At 38.4% G+C, this 19,311-nt stretch overlaps 1 protein-coding gene across 1 annotated transcript in view; it reads left to right on the top strand.

Moving 5' to 3' along the window:
- The window catches only part of LOC112531831 (basic salivary proline-rich protein 1-like), a 123,363-nt gene extending 105,833 nt beyond the window's left edge, over positions 1-17,530 (top strand). The window contains exon 6 of the mRNA XM_046937943.1: positions 17,387-17,530. Coding sequence (XP_046793899.1) covers positions 17,387-17,400 — 14 coding nt within the window. The 3' untranslated portion in view covers positions 17,401-17,530. The remainder of the gene's footprint in view (positions 1-17,386) is intronic.
- Positions 17,531-19,311: the final 1,781 nt, after the last annotated feature.

The following is a 19,311-nucleotide window of genomic DNA, read 5'->3' on the forward strand; positions in this document are numbered from 1 at the left end:
TTACAATTTCCTCTGCTTCTGTATTTTGCTATGGCTCTGTGGTCTGCTGTCCTTGGTCCATGATTATTTTATTTCTCCTCAAAATACTTCTTGCTCATCTAGTTATACTCTGGGGTTTGGCAAGTTCCAATTAGGTTTCTTAAATGTGAATTGTATTTTCTCCAGTATTTCTCCAGCAAGGGCTTTCTAGCCTCCATTATTATCTTGTCTTGAATGATGGATCTGTAGTTCCTACAGAATTGTGCATCACACTTAGCAGTCTCACATCTGTTATAATCACCTCAAAATTTTCTCCTCCCTAGGTGCTCAATAAAATTGACATGGCTCAAAAGTCTCATTCTTCCTAACTGTACAATAGTCTTCAAGCTTTTTGTCTCACTTAACTATTTTTTCTTTTTCACTTTACAGTACACTAGTAAACAGATTTGGTATTTCACTACAAGAAAGCCCTTATTTTTTTGTCATTGTTTGTTCAGAAGAGCTCTGCTTGCTCTGCAAATCTATTCTTTTTGTAACATTTGACGTTTCTCTGGTGCTTATCTAGAGACTTCTAGATGTAATAATGTCCTTATCTTAGTTCTTGGTTGCTATACAAATTCTTTTTGTTTTTCCACTGTCTTTTCCCTCATGTAGGATTCTCAAGGGTCAATTAATGAGAAATTTGGCAGGGAACTCCTAGGAATAGTCTTTAACGTAGAATCACAGAATAGCTTGGGTTGGAAGGGACCCCAAGGATCACTGAGTTCCAACCCCCCTGCCACAGGCAGGGCCACCAACCTCCAGATCTGGTACTTGACAACGTTGCCCAGGGCTTCATCCAACCTGGTCCTGAATGCTTCCAGGGATGGGGCATCCACAGGCTCTCTGGGCAGCCTGTTCCATGTTCCAGCACCTCCCTACCCAATCTGTGAAGAACTTCCTCTTGACATTCAATTTAAACATCCTATTAGGTAGGCTAGCAAGCATTAGTGCAAGGGACTTGGGAGGGAGTGATAGTGAGCTTTTCTGAGTGTTGATTCTAAATGGAACAAGAAATAACTTATTTGAACCAGGACATTTCAGTGGGTGACGCAGTTCAACCTCTTCAAGGTCCAATGGCTCTTAGAAGTGGTACAATGTTCTTCAAGGGAAAAACAAACAAAAACACATGAAATTTAGACTGAGCTCAAACATTTTAGGATAATACATAATAATCAAGTATATAGTTTGAATGTACAGAATAGAAAAGCTTTGGGAACCATTGAGTGATACAGCCTCATGAAGGGCCCCTCATGATTTATGAACATGGATTACTGCCTGGGCAGGGCCCCCTCTGTTTCTTGCACCAGGTGTCTTTTTAAACACTGTTCACAGAAACACAGCAGACAATGTTCTGTTTTCAGACTAGAACTTCACAAATGTTTTTAGGGAAAACTGAACGTTGTTATGTGAGGTTTCTCCTTGTTTGTGACAAGAAACCTTCAACTGATGCTTAATCAATTTCTGACTCTCAGATTTCAGGTACTTTGTGAAACTTCTTCGCAGCAGCTCTTTCAAGTACTGCAATACTGAAGTCACCATGAGTTGCAGTTTCTTGTATGAGAGTTAAGTTTGGACCATTCTGTTGTACTATGTTTTTAATCTTTTTAATTTCTCTGTTTATTTTTATGTGTATTATCAGATTACCTAGAAAATAATGCATATTCCGATACCAGAATTACCTTATCTAATTTGGAAGCCATAGAATTTGCTCTCTTGGTGATTCCATTAGGCCCAGCTGCCATTAAGGGGGAAGACTTATCGTTCCAACATTTGCTTAAATGAGCATAAATGCTAGGGATAATAAATAAACAACTTGGAATTTGTTTGTCCTGTGAGTTTCTCTGTTTCCCAGCCAGATTCCCTTCCTCCCACAACAAAATGGAGTAGATCAGAGTACTTGATCTTAAAGAATGCTGAGCAAAACAGAGCTGCCGTTACCATAAAATGGAAAATGTGATTGGTATTGGTTAAAAGACAAGAATGGTTACCAATCCCACATATTCATTAATCATTTGCTTCTTAATTAACTGTTAATATCAAGGTACTTTTCTGAATATGCTGAATTTCCTCCATTCCCAGGATAGTTGTTGTACGTGCATGATATATGGCTATGCTGTGTTTTTCCAAATAAGTGTAGAAAATTTCCTATAGTAGTCAAAGACCTCTGTCTAAATCAGGATTGAAAATCAGGTTTCTTCCTAGAATAGGTAGTATACGATTTAGTAACCTTTTGGAATGTCTAAACCACTACTTGGCTGTGCATTGTACATTAAAGAACCGTGAGTGCAAAACTACATCTCTTTAACACAGTTTTTCATATCTTTTGTGGTCACGGTGTGCAGTTTAACACATGCATGCCAATATTATCTGAAATCAAGACTTATAGTGATTAACAGCATTAATTAGTGCAAATTGCATGGAGGTCGGATGTCTTTGGATAAGATATAAGCCTCTCAAAACAAGCTTGACTCTTCCAGTGGAAAAGTCAGTGGAATATAATTTTTAGATTTCACATGCATGATATTCAAAACTAAAGTGAAGGAAATTGTGTACTAAAAATAGCCTCATGGCTAATATTGCAGCTGTATTAGTGCCGCGCCATCTGACCAAACTTGATCTACTATTTCAATAAATTCCCTATTACATGACTTTTGTGGAAGGAATAGGAAATAAAGAAATATGTTCACTGTAGTCGGAATGAATATAAAGTATCTTTTCTTCTTGGTTTTATTAGATGTTATACGTATTATTGCAAAAACCTCTAGGGTCACCTGAAGTGGAATTTTCTGTTCCTTAATATCCTGCTGCAGGGTCCCTGGTCTCTGGCAGGAAAAGGCTTGTCACAGAAGGGACATGTTCATTATAAGTTCATATTTTATTGTGTTGAAGGAGCTGGATACTTTTCCTTTTAAGCAAGATCACTTCCCAAAGGCAGGTGACCATCACCTCCCACTCTGAGTTTCAGTACAGTCAGAATGTCCTGGTCAGAGGGAGTCCAGGGACAAATCCTGCATGAACACAAGAACAGGTGAGAAACAAAAATAGGAATGTCCTCTGCTGTGAATGGCAATGTAAAACCCTGTTTCCTCTTCTACTTCTTGTTTTGTTCACCTTCTCAGCACTGACTGTTCCTGCCTGTGGGAGTGGGGATGGTTATACAAAGGAAAGATACTGGGCTTTTGTGGAGGTGAAACATATAGATGGGCATGTTTGGAGAGAGGGAACTATAAGCAGTGAATGCCTCCCATTTTCCTTGTAACCACAGTAGGGTTTGCTTCAGCTGTTTCCTTTATGCATCTCCTTTGCAGACTACTGTGGACATGATGCTCTTTCTGCATACAAACACATTGGAGCTCTTAAAGCTCGACTTTCTTCACTTGTGTTTTCTCAACACAGTTTCTTTCCTTCCTCAGGGTAGGGATCAAAGAAACTTCAGAGCTGCTTGTTCTTGTGTGACACAAGAACAGGAGCCGGTGCCCCAGTGACTGACAAAGGTTTGTGTAGTGAGGAGCTACTGAATTGCTTGGGTAATGGGAAAAGGCAAAACACTAATTTCTTTGATGGATTTTTAGAGACATTTACAAATATTTAGGAATAGCTTGGAAAGAGAATTGAGGGAACAAGGAAATAGAAATGAAAGGTTTACCTGTGTAGCTGCTACAGCAGGAGCCTACTTTGCAGGGGGGTTGGACTTGATCTCTAGAGGTCCTTTCCAACCCTTACAATTCTGTGATTCTGTGATAGTGTGGATTCTGTGATGGATTTTTTCCATCTTCCTCCATTCAGTTATTGTATTTTGTCTAAATCTACACGCTATTTTCTGAAATTCTTATTCTTCTCTTTCTGCCCTGCACTGATCACTGTTTTTTTTGTGTGTGTGTACACTAGGTTCTATGGTATAGCCGTGTCTCTCAACTGTTTGAAAAGAAGTCATTTTCAGGCAGTATTGCTGCAAATTTCTTGAGTATGAGATCTCTGGATTTAAACCAAGACTGCATATGATTATTTTTGAAAACTTCTATGTGATTACAATGTTGATTTACAATTAGTAATGTTACTGTTACATTGCAGCTTGAATTCCCATTCTTCATCTAAAAACGTCAATTATGCTGTCAGTTACCACTTCTCAGACAAAATGGCAGCAGTTCAATTTCTTCAGGTCTGGGGAATATGCAGGAGCTGTAATTACTGGCTGCAAGTGTTTACATCAGCCAAAGAACTATTAGCCTCCTTTAATTGCTGGTAGCAACTCAGTTTCCCCATTGCAGACAATTAATACAGTCTGTTCTCACCCCACAGCAGTCTGTGACCCACTTTGAACTTTTTCATGGCCCCTAAGGGCCATGTTTGTGAAAAGCAGAGATTGAAAGAAGCCAGAGGGATATTATGGAACAGAAAAAGAAAATACTCTATGGTGTAATCAAACAAGGAAAGAGGCGTCAAAGACTACTGCAGTACTCCTTTCATTTTCACCAAGTAGAATTAGGACAGTCCTAATAGGAGCTTCACCATCTCTCTGGGTGTGGGTGGAAGTCCTAGGACTGTGTGTAATGGGTCTGACAGTCATATTTATTTTCCTTCTATTTCCTCTTTTTTTTCTTCCTTTCCCTTTTTATTTTTTCCTTTTTTATTTTATTTTTTTTCTTTTCTTGATTATGTTGTCAGGACTGGGAAGCCAAGCATCTGGGAAGCCAAGTTGTAGTTCAGAAAGGAATGGGTAGCCAGTGGGGACAGGAAGATGCAGGTGAAAGTTCTGGTCCCCTCAATGTGCGTTTGGCTTGTGTGAATATGGTAGTGGAGGGATAATGAAATCAAACTGGGTTTAACTTTGTTTTCTTCAGTTAGCCAAAATTGTAGTGTGATGACTTTTTGCTCTTTGATTCCATTTTAGGGGGTGGTGAAGGTAATGGAGTTGGGAATTTACATTTTTTAATGGGAATTTACATTTTTTAAGAAAATTTGGAATATGGTTTCTAATTCCCCGTTCTGTTTTCCATTAGCTTTAGTTTGCTGGGTCTTCTTTAAAGTAACACATATAAATGTAAAAAAACAAAATTCATGTTCATCTATATCTTATCCTCTCAGGCAGGCAGCAATCTCTTCTCCTTAATTCAACCTTTGATAGTAATGCAACATAGATGTAAAGTGCTTTCCCGTCTCTGTCTAACTTGCCACCTGGAGAAATATTTAATAATCAATTTTCAAAGCCATGGTTGAAAGTCTCCCTTAGTTCCCTTCTGCCAGTGAGAGAACTTAAAGATGACGAACTCTTCAGATTGAAGTATCTTCTGCTACTATCAAAAAGCTTGACTGACCCAGCAAAGTGCTTATCTCCCGGCTACGTACATGAAGAAACATTTTTTTTCTTGTGAGTGTATAAGGAATTACTGGCCCAGGCTTGAGAACCTGTCAGGGAGAATTTCTGTGCTCTGGGTAATTGTCAAAATATAGGCAAATTCTCACACAGCATATGGTAGATTCTTGGTTGCTTGCTGGATCCTACTCATTTTGTTTCCCTATGGCTTAGAAATGATTCCAGCAGTAATCAAATGCCTCCTCCCCTACCATACGTATCCACCACGGAACTCAAGGCAAGCCATTTCTTTCTATGACAGTAGAGAGACCATTTCCTGTAGGCTTGAAACATTATATATCCTTTAATGTAATGCTCTATATGATACAGTACAAAACACTATACAAAAATACACATACTGTATATTCCTCCCCCATTTATTTTTATTTAATAAACCACCAGGGTGGGTCAGTACCACAATAGGAATCCTAAGAGGTTGGTTCTTACTCACCTCTAAGCCATTAGCTCAGCAAGCTTTACCCTGAAAAAGATAAGCATTGGTGGGAACGACAATACAATTAAACAGATCTGCCCAAAATTTGCCTAATAACAACTAATAACAGAGATGCTTGGGTTTTCTTCTTCAGGCTTCACTCACTTTTGTCAGTTTGTGTAGATAAATTGAAAATAATATGAATAAATAATTTTCTAGGCACACTATTTATTCACTGTACATTTTTTGTTCTTCATTTTTTAATGCTGAGAAGGACCATTTCCTCTTTTAGCTTGATTTTTTTTTTCCTGGTCTTACTTATGCCACTACCCAGCAGTATCTAGAACAGTACTTACATAGGAAAAATAGCCCTGATTCTCTCAAAACTAATTCCGTACTCTGAGACACCAGACAGCTTTGGAACCACAAGCTTTTATACAAAATAAGATTTGAAAAGAGGTCATTTATACAAATGAGACAAAATACTTCATGTTTGAGGAATTACTGTCATAAGAATTTTTCTTTTCTTTTAAACTGTTAAAAATAATGCATTGTTCTAAGGTTTTCATGAGTGGAAAATGTCTGGACGGCTGTGATGCAAATAATTATTATCTGAGTATTTATTCAGTGGCTGTGAATAGTGGGATTTTTTCCAAGTGGACAATACAGCAGATCTGGCATGTCTCTAGTAAAAGGAAGTCATGAATAAATCCAAATAGCAGTTGTGGTAGAAGTCTAAAGAGCAGGAAGGATAAGTTTATTAATAGTTTCAGTTGACAGTTAAAAAACTTCATAAAATGGACAAAGGATTTTCCTTCCAATAATATCCTCTGTGTTAACATCTCTGTTCACATTATTAAAAAAAAAAAAAAAAAGGGCAAAAGGAACTTAAAAATTATTATTATTATTTTCCCTCAATAACAGGTTCTATTATTTTATTGGAAACATGCGTTGCTTTCTTTTTCTTCCTTTGAATCCCGACTGGATGAGATTTGGATCAGACAGATGAGTAATGCTAATTCATAGCAGTCTGGATGTTTTGATTATAAGGGCATAACTGTTCTGTCACTCAGGATTAGAGAAAAAGGAATCATTTATATCAATCTTGTACTTATACAATGTGTCACTTCAAGAGGGAATCTATTGTTTAGTTGCTGCTGGCCAACAGTTACGTAGGTGCTAGCGCTTTATAAAGAAATCAGTACAGTTAGTTACTACAGTAAGTTACTTGGCTGCTAATGAAAGGCATATGTAAATAATGGAGGTTTTTTTCTTTTTTCTTTTTTTTCTTTAAGAAGTTAACATGACAGTTGTGTCATATATAATATGCTTTGTACCTAATTGTTGTGAATTTCCTTCATTCTCGTGCTATGTGGCTTGTTGGCAGAGAGCTTAAGCAATGTGGTAAAACAATTTTGTTCAATACCTAGGTACCAAACTGCACAAGTTCAGTCCAAATTTCTTATGTTCAAGGTTGGAAAAAGTGTGTGGCATTATATACTAGGGTGTCTTCTAGCAAGATTGTGGTTTGGCTTCTACTTTCCTGCAGTTGCTGGCTCAGTCTTCTGATTTTAAGATTTCATGTAAAAATAGCTTTTACCATATTTAATTAGGCTTTTACTTTGTGCTTGAACTTTTAGGTGGGCTTGTTTTATAATGATTTTATATTTTAGTTTCTCAGTATTTATTTTAGCTTGCATGCTATTGAGAACTCCAGTTTCCAGCAGCAAGGCCAACTTTCCAGAAGCATTCAGTAGTTTAATGTGACAAAATTTGAGTGACCTATCTGAGATGCTTCATCCTCAGAAACATTTAGGACCCTTAGCTGTTATTGAAACCAAGTACCCATGAAGTGTTAGACACAGGTGTGTCAGCTCACACTGGATGTCAGAGGAATTCCTTGAATGTGTTGCAGGACACATCCTGCTCCTGACTGTGTGAAACTGATTCTAAAATCATGATGATTGACTCCTTACGCACCTCTCAGGGGTTTGGTCATCTCAGCAAACTCAAAAGACTCATTGGTTTGCTCCTCATCCCTTCCGTGAGTGCACGTACTTCAATGCATATCTAGTAGAGATCTGTACACACTGTACTATTAACTGGTACTTAGATTAAGGAACCATTGCTTGCTTTTAAACTTCATTGCCAGTAGAACTAAGGAATGTGCCAACATTGGGGACTTTTAAATCTAAATTTAGAAGGTACTTATTTTATTCACTATTTTTTTAAAAGTATTTGTTTTGGATCTAGCCTGTGGCTTGGCGGTTATACACAGCATGCTTCAGTGCGAGGAAATCAAATTTCAGAAAGGCTGAAATTTACTGTATCCCCAGAATTCAGTTTGAGAACTAGACTTGGGCTCTGATTTTGGATACTCATGCTCTTCTCTCGGACTGCACTGAGACCATGCAGACATGGGATCTATACAGAGAACCTGTCTCATCTGAAGAAAGCAAAGCAATAATTAGAGAATGTAATAATGATCACAAAAGGGAAAGGTATGTAAAGTCCAGTGTTTTTGAGTATCATTAAAACAGCAGTGCTAAATATCCTGTCTATTTCTTTATAGATATTTATATATAAATATAGAATCATTAAGGTTGGTAAAGACCATCTAGTCCAATGATCCACCTACCACCAATGCTGGCCACTAAACCATGTTTTATAGTACCACATTTAAATGTTTCTTGAAAACCTATAGGGACAGAGACTCAACCACCTCTCTGGGCAGCCCGTTCCAGTGCCTAAGTACTCTTTCAGAAAAGAAATTTTTCCTATTATCCAACCCAAACCTCCCCTGGTGCAACTTTAGGCTAGTCGCTCTTGTCCTATTGCTAGTTATCTGGGAAAAGAGGTTGGCCCTCGACCTTGCCACAACCTCCTTTCAGGTTGTTGTAGAGAGCAGTAAGGTCTTCCCTGAGCTTCTTCTTCAAACTGAACAATCCCAGCTCCCTCAGTCACTTTCCATAAGACTTGTGCTCTGGAACTTTCACCAGCTTAGTTACCCTTCTCTGGAAATGCTCCAGGATTTCAATGTCTTTCTCCAAAACTGTTCTCCAACACAGCACTCAAGATATACCCTTACCAGAGCTCAGTACAGGAGGATGATCACCTCCCTGGTCCTGCTGACTATACTATTTCTGATACAAGCCAGGATGTCATTGGCCTTTTTGGCCACTGGGCACACTGCTGGCTCATGTTCAGCTGAGCATTGACCAACGCCCCCAGGTCCATTTCCTCTACACAGTCTTCCAGTCACTCTGCCCCAAACCTGTAGCATTGCCTGGTTGTTGTGGCCAAAGTGCAGGACCCAGCACTTGGTCTTGTTGGACTTCATCCCATTGGCCTCAACTCAGCAATCCAGCCTGTCCAGATCCCCCTGAATGGCCTTCCTACCCCAAAGCAGATCAAAACTTCATACCAACTAGGTGTCATCTGCAAACTTATAGAGGGTGCACTCAATCCCCTCATTCAGATCATCAATAAAAATGTGTTATAAGGAGTTATAACTGGAATATGAGAAATGTATTTGACTTGAAAGCCAGGTGGTGTGAAACAGATCTGAAATATTGCTGTTAAATATGAACATTTTAATACAATCCTATCTGACATAATCTCTTCCACCGACTTTCCTTGTAATCTTTCTCTCCCAGCCATTTAGAAGTCTGTGTTATATCCCTCCCATCCAAGGTTTTCTTGAGCAGTTACGAGACTGTGGTGCGATAGATAAATATAAGTCTGAATCTGTCCTCAGTTCTTACTACCTGGTGAATGTAAGTGAGAGATCTTGGGTGGGTAGTGTAGTGGTCTTCCCATGTCACAGTAGAAGCAAAAACAGCTTCAGAAATAGTAATGATGAGCTTTTGTAATTTTTAACACATTCTCTGATTAGCTGCATCCACATCAGTGCGTATCATTGGCTAGAAGGAATCACATGCTTGTTTTCATCAGAAACTGAATTGGTTTCTTCCCAGAACGCTATTGAGATTTAACACAATGAAAAAGTAGTAGTCAGCTCTCCAGGGACATTCTGCTCTCTTCAGTGAAAACAGGACATCTGGAGGCAGAACATCAGAGCAAGGGGCAGGTGCTTTTGAGCTGATGCAGCTGGATTTTGCTGGTGAATAGTAGCCTTGACACACTTCCCTCCTGCACAGCTGGGTTACAGTTCTGCTCCTAGATACCACCAGATAACATCACTCCTGTCTATGGCTGAAGATAAGAGTACTAAGTTTGTCAGATAAAATCCATGAAGAGCTGGGTGCACGAGGAGGGAAATGTGATGTACTAGATTAAATTAAAAGCAGCTCTTTTTCTTTTCTTTTTTTCCTTATGTGAATGACAATATTTATGGAGAAAAGCATGATTACTGCTTTCTTAGATTCACAGCCCATAAATCTATAATTTTCAAAGATGTGAAATTAATTACTTAATATTTTTCACTGAGAATATGTTCCTGTACTCCTGAAATTATTATTTTTTCTTAAAAAAAAAAAAAAGCATTCTTTAATATATGTGGTTTTCTAAAGCAAATCATCTGAAAATTGAATTGACAGGTCTTCGTTCCCTTCCTGAAGTCATCATCCATGTTCCACAGGAAATTTCTACAGTTTGGCCAAACATTAAACATTAATTATTTAGTGCAGAAGAGAAGCATTTCAGAAATACTTGGAAACAGACTTGTACCTTATAGCAATTACGATCTCCCTGAGCTACTCTTAAACAAAGAGCTTTGTTCTTTTAAAGCAATTACCAGAAGTTTAAAAACTTACAACAACAAAGAGAAATAGAAACATATAGGGCAAACCATCTAATGCCAGTAAACTAAAAGGGTGCATCTGCAGAAAGTGATTTCTGTCTTAAGCAGTAGATGAATAACTGTTTATCTTACATGTGATCTGTAGTACAATAAGAATAGGCCATAGTCAAGCAATTTCCTCAGGTGTAATTAAAATGCTTTTCTCTGGCATTTGCTACAACAGAAGACAAATACTATAAAACCTGAGCATCATTTCTTTGTTCTAAGATTGAAAATTTTTGGTAATGTTGTCAATTGGAAAGGTATCTTTTATCTTGTTCAACAGCAGTGACCTGAAAAGTGATTGTTATATCCAAATATGTAACAGTTTGGGAGTTCTATGAGTGACAGCATTTAAGTGTTCTTTCTTGGTTTCTATTCAGTATGTTTCAGATAATTTTTGAGTCCATAGCCTTTTAGAGTTTGACAACATTAACTGGAATAAATGGACTTTGGTCCCAACTCTTTCTTTGAAAGTCACTGGCTTTAAAGTATACATTAGTGTTGAGACGTGCTTACTTCCTGCTACCTTCTTTATTCTCCAAAATTAACTCCAGTCTCATTAGGAAGATGGGGGTTCTGTGCTGAGTTGGCTGCAGTTCAATTAGGGTGGATGATAAGACATTTGCAGATAGCCCACCTAGTTAGTGGCCATCATAATTCCATTAAACTGAGTGGCAGGACAGTGTCCTCCTGAGTGAGGGGAATCTATACAGCGTATTTCCTTCTGGCAGGACAGGCACGAGGCACCCTACTGGAATACTGTACATACTTCCATATGAAATATTAAGCTCATAGGCGATGCTATATAAACCAAGGTATCTGTTGCTCTACAGGTATTTAGGTTCAGTTTCGCCTCAGGTAATAACTTAACCTATGCTCCCTCAGGTTGGCCACAGTTTTCCTTTTTATACGACACAAACACTGCAGGTTATTTTTTTAGAGTATCATGTTTCTTTGCATGCTTTTAGTGTTCATATAGTGCCAGGCCATAACACCCCTTGGGTCTGGCTTTGCTTCCTAGGAATTTGATTCATGCCGAAGCATCAGCTTTATCTAAGAGAAATCTGGGAGTATTAAGTACCCCCTGCATCCAGTCACAAATCACTTTCTTTCTTGGCACTTATTTTTTCAAAACCAAACATAAGTCCATGCTGTTCTGGCAGCTTCATTCTCACCTTTCTTCTCTTTGGCTCTGACTCCAAAAACTCATGTATTTCCTTCCTTTATTACCCAAGGAAAATAGCATACAAGTTGGCTAGAATTTCAAAATATATAGGGCAAGCTTAGACTTGATCATACTATCAGTGAGCCCAGAAGAACAGGCTACATCTAGTCAGGAAGCTGTTCTTCATGCATGTAATGTGCAATACAGGACAAGAATACAAGCCCGACCTGAAACATTTACAAGGTTAGGCCAAGACTCAGCAGTTACATTTAAAAGAATGAGAGGATGGATAGAGGGAGGACGTAATAAACCAACCAGGAAATACTACTAATTGCTCAAAGCAACAATAGTAATAATACACACTGTTGACTGCTTTACAAGTTTTTGGCAACATTATGTGAAGAGACATCTTTGTGGAAGAACAACTTTATAGAGAGACATGAGAGGCAATAAATGAATCTTTGTAGAACGTTCCCCTAAAGGACAGTAAAAGTTCTGAGAATTGGCTCCATGGGCAGTAATCTACTTTTGGTGCTAAATGCAATGAAGAACAGGTGGTGAAATCCACCTCCACTGAAACCACAGACAGCAGAGGCAGCAAAAAAAGAAGTGCATGTCAGTGAAGAGATGTAGAGAGCTAAGAACATTAAAGATGAAAAAAATCACTGCAGCTGTTGTCAGAATAGCCATTACATGAGGCTTCTCATTTGGTCAGGAAAGAGAGCTAAAGGAGAGGTCTGGAGTCAAGTATAGTTAAATCTCCAATGAATTTGTCAATAGAAATCTTTACAAGATTGAGATCTTAATGGTTTCTCTATGAAATAGATTGTTAATCTTGTTTACATTACACAGCTGTTCACTGAAGTTCCATTAGGAAATCAGACTTATTGTATCTGGCTTATGCTGACAGATTTAGGGCTATATATTTTTTTAATCTAACTCTTGATGCTTCTGAAATTTCAGTCTAACAAAATTTCATATTCAACCAAAGCGATGTATTATGGGCAAAGCAAAAAAATTCAACTTTATTACTCAGTTTTACTGAGTTGTCTTGTTCACTCTGTTTCCATGATATACAATTTCAGATACTTATTTTCAAGTGCTTTGGATAATTTATTTGTATGTATATTGAAGCATAATTCATTATGTTGGAAACATTGTTGACAGTACAATTCTGAATTAATTTATTATAGAACAACACTGTCTCAATGTATTTTTCATTCTCTTGTGTCTTCTAACCAGCTTAGCACTCCCTTTCTTTTATTTGGAGATGAGGTAGCCATCCCACAGCTTAAGTTAGATAGGCATGCTGATAAGAGAGGTCTAGAATCATCAGAAGATTAAAACAGAGACCGCACTTAGGGGAAGCGAGACACAGTACTGGGGCTGCCCTAAGTAAAGCCTCCTGTTTTATTATGTTGGCCAATGAAATTGGTTGGTGTGTTCTGCTCACGAAGAAGCAAAATTGCTTCTGACAGGTTCTTGGCAATACCAGGTAAAGTATTCACAGGTAGGCCAGTAGTCACACACAGAAAGAAGAGCTGAACTCACCCCGCTGGTGAAGGGGCTATCTGGACATACAGCACTCCTAAGGAAGCAGCCCAGGCCCAAAAGCTGCTCTCCCTTCAGTGGCTGCCCTTATACGAGCCCAGAGTGTCTCCACCCTGGGTCCACCTCTTCTGGGCACTTGGAGAGCACAGGTGCAAACAATGTGCCTGTGCTCCCTGGGCTAGTCACACTTCTTCACCGGGTGCTCAATCATCAGTCCAAGTCCTGACCTGACAGTTCCCCTACGTCGTGGTGTGTCAGTAGAGGTTAAATCTTTCTGCCAGTATCCTGTTCTGTTCTTGTGTGACAGATGGCAGCAGAAGGGCAGTCTGTCTAAATGGCATCTGACATGGAAGTTCATTTGAAGCAAAGGTGTGTCACTGAATTTTTCCATGTGGAAAAAATGTCATCTATTGACATTGATTGGCACTTGTTGAACATTTATGGAGACCAAACAGTGAATGTGAAAACAGTGAGGTGATGAGGAGGTGGATGGTGTGTTTCAGCCTTGGCAACAGCAACATGAAAGACAAGCCACATTCTGGATGGCTGTGCAGATCTTTGTGAGTGTGATGTGCAGGCTCTTGTTCATCACTGGCAGAAATAGCTGATGGTGGTGATAAACTACGGCAATATTGTATGAATTATAAAAATTTTATGCAACCTGTTAAGATTCTATTCTGGTGGATTACTTTCAAACTAAAGCCAATTAAATTATTATATGTTTTTAAATTCTGTGTTACTGGGCCTGTCACAACAATGTCCACCCTGAATTTGTTAATATTTTATGGTTAAATTCTCAGCATTGGATTTTATTTCTTTATGACTTTAACATCACATTGAATCACTGTTCTGCCATTTCTGGACCACTGAACCCGGGGCTTCTAATTCTGTTCCATTCCAAACTACACAGGCAATTCTCGTTACACCACTGTTTTTTCAAAAGAATGAATTTTAACAGGGTTATTAAAAAAGTGAACTACTTTTATGCAAAAAGCTATCAAATAGTTTATAAGTTATAAAGAAACAGAAATACTGCACAGTTCCATATGCATGTTCCATGTGTAACAATCTGGCTCTTTTATAAAAAACACAAGCACCAGTGTTTTTTATGTTTAAATTACTATGTTCTTTGAGTACTAAAAATATTTATAATAACCTTCTCACCACCACATATTGACACCATCATGGTGAGCTTCAATACTTTCACTACATCTTAAAACTTACGTAAATTGTGTTTTGTTTGGCAAGAATTTCCTTATGAAGACCCTGATTCCCGAAAGTACATTAACTTACGTTGTCTTGCATGCCTCTCCTCAGAGTACTTACCATTTATCTATTACCTCAGTTCTAGTAGCAAGCTCTTTGTAAATCTCTTATCAGTATGAGAGTTTTCCAGACAATGTGTAAGTAAGACACTGGTATTAGAAACATAATGCTTGAAAAGAATTGGCTATGGAGGTGGATGATTGGATGTGATAAAGAAAGAAAAACAAATGCAGTAATAATAATTTGTAATTGTAATTTATTACTCAGTGTTTGATGATTTCTGGGAAGATTAACACTATTTAATATTTGCCAAGTGCAAATATAATCTAGCACACTAGCTGAGTGCCTAAGATGCCAGAGTTCTTCATCCAGCCCTTGGTAGAGTGGAGAACAAGAAGAAAATTCCAACCTCAAAATCAAAACTGAATTTTAATTTTCAAATTTTCAAGGTGATTTTGGCTAGAAAGCTACATGTCAACTGTCAGAATCTCTTCCTCTGGTGGCGGAGATGCACCCATGCCTCTTCCTGACACTTCCTGCTTCTCCTAGGATGCAAGATCCCCTATGAAGGATTTCCTCCCCAGGATCATTCCAGATACTCTTCACTGTACTGCTTCTCCTTGCATACTTTCCATATAGAAATTAAAAGCCTGTCCTGAAACAAATCTGATCATCTTGAATGTCCTTCAGAGACATTTTCCTCTTCCATTTAAATCTAAAGGTTACCAGACAAGGAAATGCCTTGCCGACTTCAATGTTGTACCTAGGAAAGGTCAATTAATGTTTGGCCAAAAACTATTTTAACTAGTTCATGTTCCTCCATAAACTCTGAAGTTTATGCTTTTGGTCTTCAAATTTAATGTTCTTCAATTTTACACAAAATAATTATGAGGTCTTTATGAGGTCTGCTCTGAAAGGAGCTGCCGTCTGTAGGAAAAGCTCAGTTCAGTAGTGTGACAGAAATATATTTTTAGCTTCTCTTGTAGACAGAAAAAGGATGTGTTACTCTGATAGCATTCCGTGGCATCCAGTTTCCTCTTATGTCTGCAATTCCATACTTTGTGACAAAGGCCTGTTTCTACATCGTGAATAAACTGAAAACTTGAAAATATTTCTTTTTAGGAAGAAATGAACATCACGATAGTTGGAACTGCACAAGCAATATGTGGAAATAACTACCGTGAATGGCTTCAAGTACAATAGAGCGTAGCTAGACATACACCCCTTGTGAGGGCCCGTCTGGAGTTGGCGCAGATCCAGATGAGGGCCACCAAAATGCTCAGAGGGCTGGAGCACCTTTCTTATGAAGAAAGGTTGTGGGAGTTGGGCTTGTTCAGCCTGGAGAAGAGAAGGCTCAAGGGAGACCTCACTGTGGCCTTCCAGTACTTGAAGGGAGCTTATAAAAATATGGAGATGAATAATGGAGAAATATGGTCTGACTTTACATGGTAGGACAAGGCTAGTCTGTGATTCTGTGATTCAGTTGTCTCTTGAAGTCACATACAAAACCTTTAACATTTATTTTAACATTAGGCTTTGAATCCTCTCATTTTCAGCAAACTTAACATCCATTTTTCCTTCGAACTAACTTTCCTTAACAACCCTTAAAACTCTCCTTTATTTAGTGTTTGAATCCAAACTCATCTTTGTGATTGTGGTGATGTTATTTTCCTGAGGTATGGATCCCCACCAGGTAGGATTTTAAGAATTAATAATTATTAAGGACATTTGTGGGTGTTAAAATGAAATAGTTAGGTCCACATGAAGCCAATCCTATAACAGGAGATGTCAACCAAGACAACTGTGTTTTGGGAAACAGTTTCAAAGGACCTGTTTATCTGACTTTGAGACAGTTTATGTTCTTCATATAAATGTGTAGTGGAGAGAAAAACTAGGAAGTCTGTTCTCTCTGTTGGATTAACACTTATTTTTTTGGAGCATCCCTAATTTTAGTTTAGTGATTTTTTTTTCTATAATACTAATAATTATGCTTCATAATCCTGTTGCGTAGTCATGTTTAATTAGCTCTGAAGGGTTTTATGGTTACAGCACAGTCTACCCGTCAGGGGCTGGAAGTACTTACAGGTCAGCAGAAATTTTACAGAAGTATTTCATATGATCCTTAATCATCTTTTTTCAAAACTGAGGAGTCCTCATCTCTTTTTGTATGAGAGTTGTCCTATTCATAGCACTCTTCAACCTTTCTCTCTATTTCTATTATTGACTATTTGCTTATTAATGGCAACCATGACTGGTTTCTGGGAAGTGGATACATTTCTTTTCTTAGTGGCATAAATAAGTTTTCTGTTCTCTTTTCTAATAGTTCCTAAAGTATTATTGCTCACTGCTGAGTGGGGAGCTATGGTTTTCAATTTACTCCAGAACTTCTACTCCTAAGTCATAGTACTAATTCAGAAGTCATCTTTACCTATCAAGAATTATTTTTCTCATGTGCAGTGCTCTTACCACCACTGAAGTCTGTCTGCCCTTTTATATCCTAGAAATCCAGTAGAAAGAGGTCCTTCACAACTTCTTGCAGTTGTTTTTTGACTACTCTGAATACCTTTGTATCACCTGGAAACTTTGTCACTTTCCTGCTCATCTTCTTGTTCAGAGCATTCAGCAAAACAGAATCCTCACTGTGGGAAGAAAGCACTCAGTAATTGAACACTGAACTATTTTTGGTCAAGAGCATTTATTGTTGAATCCACAACTTATTGGAAGTCAGACATTTTTGGATTAGAGAGAGACAGTAAGCATCACAGAGTATACTCAGGTCCTTTCCTTTCCTAGGTCTTTTGGATTGAGGGAGCAAACTGGAACGCAGGATGCCTGCTGATCGGGAAGTGCGCTGAGATTTCTCCTACAGACTTAGATTCTAATTTCATTTGTAATTTGGAATGGCTCCCAGTGCTCTGCAAGGCCTGTCTAAATGACTAGAAGGTAAGTCTTTAAAATAATAAACTGAATTAGAGATTTAATAGTCGAAGATGTTAACTTTGAAATGACAGCTGTGATTTGTCCTTAGAGGCATTACATAGGATACTGTCTGCATGAGTGAAAAGGAAATTGCTAAGGTAACTCAGTGCATTCCTGGAAGCTTTAATGAATACTTAGCCAATTTTACCTTCGAACTGTGGCACAAAAGCAGTCTTTGCAGCAGCCACTTCACTTAGATAACAATGGTATGTGGCTGCAGTCAGAATAGACTGAATGTGTTTTATAAATGTGGAAGGCCACAGAGGTGTCTGTTCTGAGATTGGGATACTTCGTTCCATCTTCTTTCTGGGCAAGTTTCTTTTCTTGTAAGCAAGTCTCTTATTTCCCTAAGGAATAATTTGCATGCCATGCAAACCCAAGTCTGATAGTGTATTCTAGCCAATCTGCATCATCATGTATTTGTAGGTAAACATGTCTTCCTGATCTGAATTTGTCTTGCGGCCAGAGAGGATCAATAACAGCCTGATGATCAGAAAGCCCAAATTCCCATCTCTCAGCTGCATGTTTGCATTGCTCAGCCAGATATGAAGTTGCACAAGATCGGGAACTTAGGATTTTGTGTGGGACACAGCAATGAACTGGAGACAGAAAGAGGCTCAGTACTACGGCTTTTGGAAGATTAGCTTGCTTTTGTAGCATGAGCCTGCTTTTAAGGAAACAGCAAGATGGTTTCCTTTACTATGTCAGGGTTATGATATGCGTAGTGGAGTGTACTCAAAGCAACTGCTGGATTGCATTTGAAAGGAGCTAATCTAGAAAGTGTTTCAGGAGTGAATATAAAGTGTGGCTGCGAATAACTGTTCTGTTGCTTAGAGGTACAGTCCAACTTAAAGTCACTGAGATACATAAAGAGTGGATGTTGGCTTCTCAGCACTACCTGTTTCCACCTACAGCTCTGCTTTTGTTATGTTGCGCTACTTGCTTATATAGACAGTTCCCCAGTTTTAAAGGGTCTGCTAGAAAGCTGGTGTACTGTAGGAGTCACTTTCTGGGTTTTGCAGTAGTTGCAAAGAGAACAGAGAGAAGCTAGGTGTGACTTCAACACAGCAATGAGTCTGCACAGACTCTGTGCTCCCTGAATAAAAGGGACTGCATCTGGGTACTCACTATAGACATGTACCCCTCTTTAGAATAGGTAAGAATGCTATCGCCAACGTGTCAAAGAGTAAAGTTTTAAATATATGGGAAGATCAGTGATAACTGGGACTCTGATGAGGAACTCTCAGTATTGTGTCTCTTGCCTCCTTTCATGCTATCTACTCTTTCTCTTTCATACTATCTACTTTCTGAAATAATTTCAAAAGGTATTTTGCAATTTAGTTTGGAAGGACGGTGAGATATGAGTTTAGCAGCTGGTTCAGGCATGTACTTCCTCTGAGATTTGGTCATTCATCTGTGAAATGAAAGTATTACTTCACAAAGTTGTCATGAAGATAAATTTAGTAGAAGCTCTCTGATATGCCTGTAGAGTTCCTGACTAATTAGCTTTGCTCATCTCTCTCTCTTCAGGCAGATTTTCTCTCTATCCATTTCTTCACTAATATTAAATGGCTACTTTTACTGTGTGCAGTAGTCAGCTTATTGCCATTCTAACAACTTAAAATATTTCTTATTTATCGTTTTTCAGATGGCCTTGTCTATCTTGTGCTAAGTGGATATTGCTTTAACAGGTTTCTGTTGTCTCTGTTGTCTGCTTGAATTTCTTTTATGAAATGACA

Source organism: Gallus gallus, chromosome 2, assembly GCF_016699485.2.
Source record: "Gallus gallus isolate bGalGal1 chromosome 2, bGalGal1.mat.broiler.GRCg7b, whole genome shotgun sequence".
Classification (NCBI taxonomy): domain Eukaryota; kingdom Metazoa; phylum Chordata; class Aves; order Galliformes; family Phasianidae; genus Gallus; species Gallus gallus.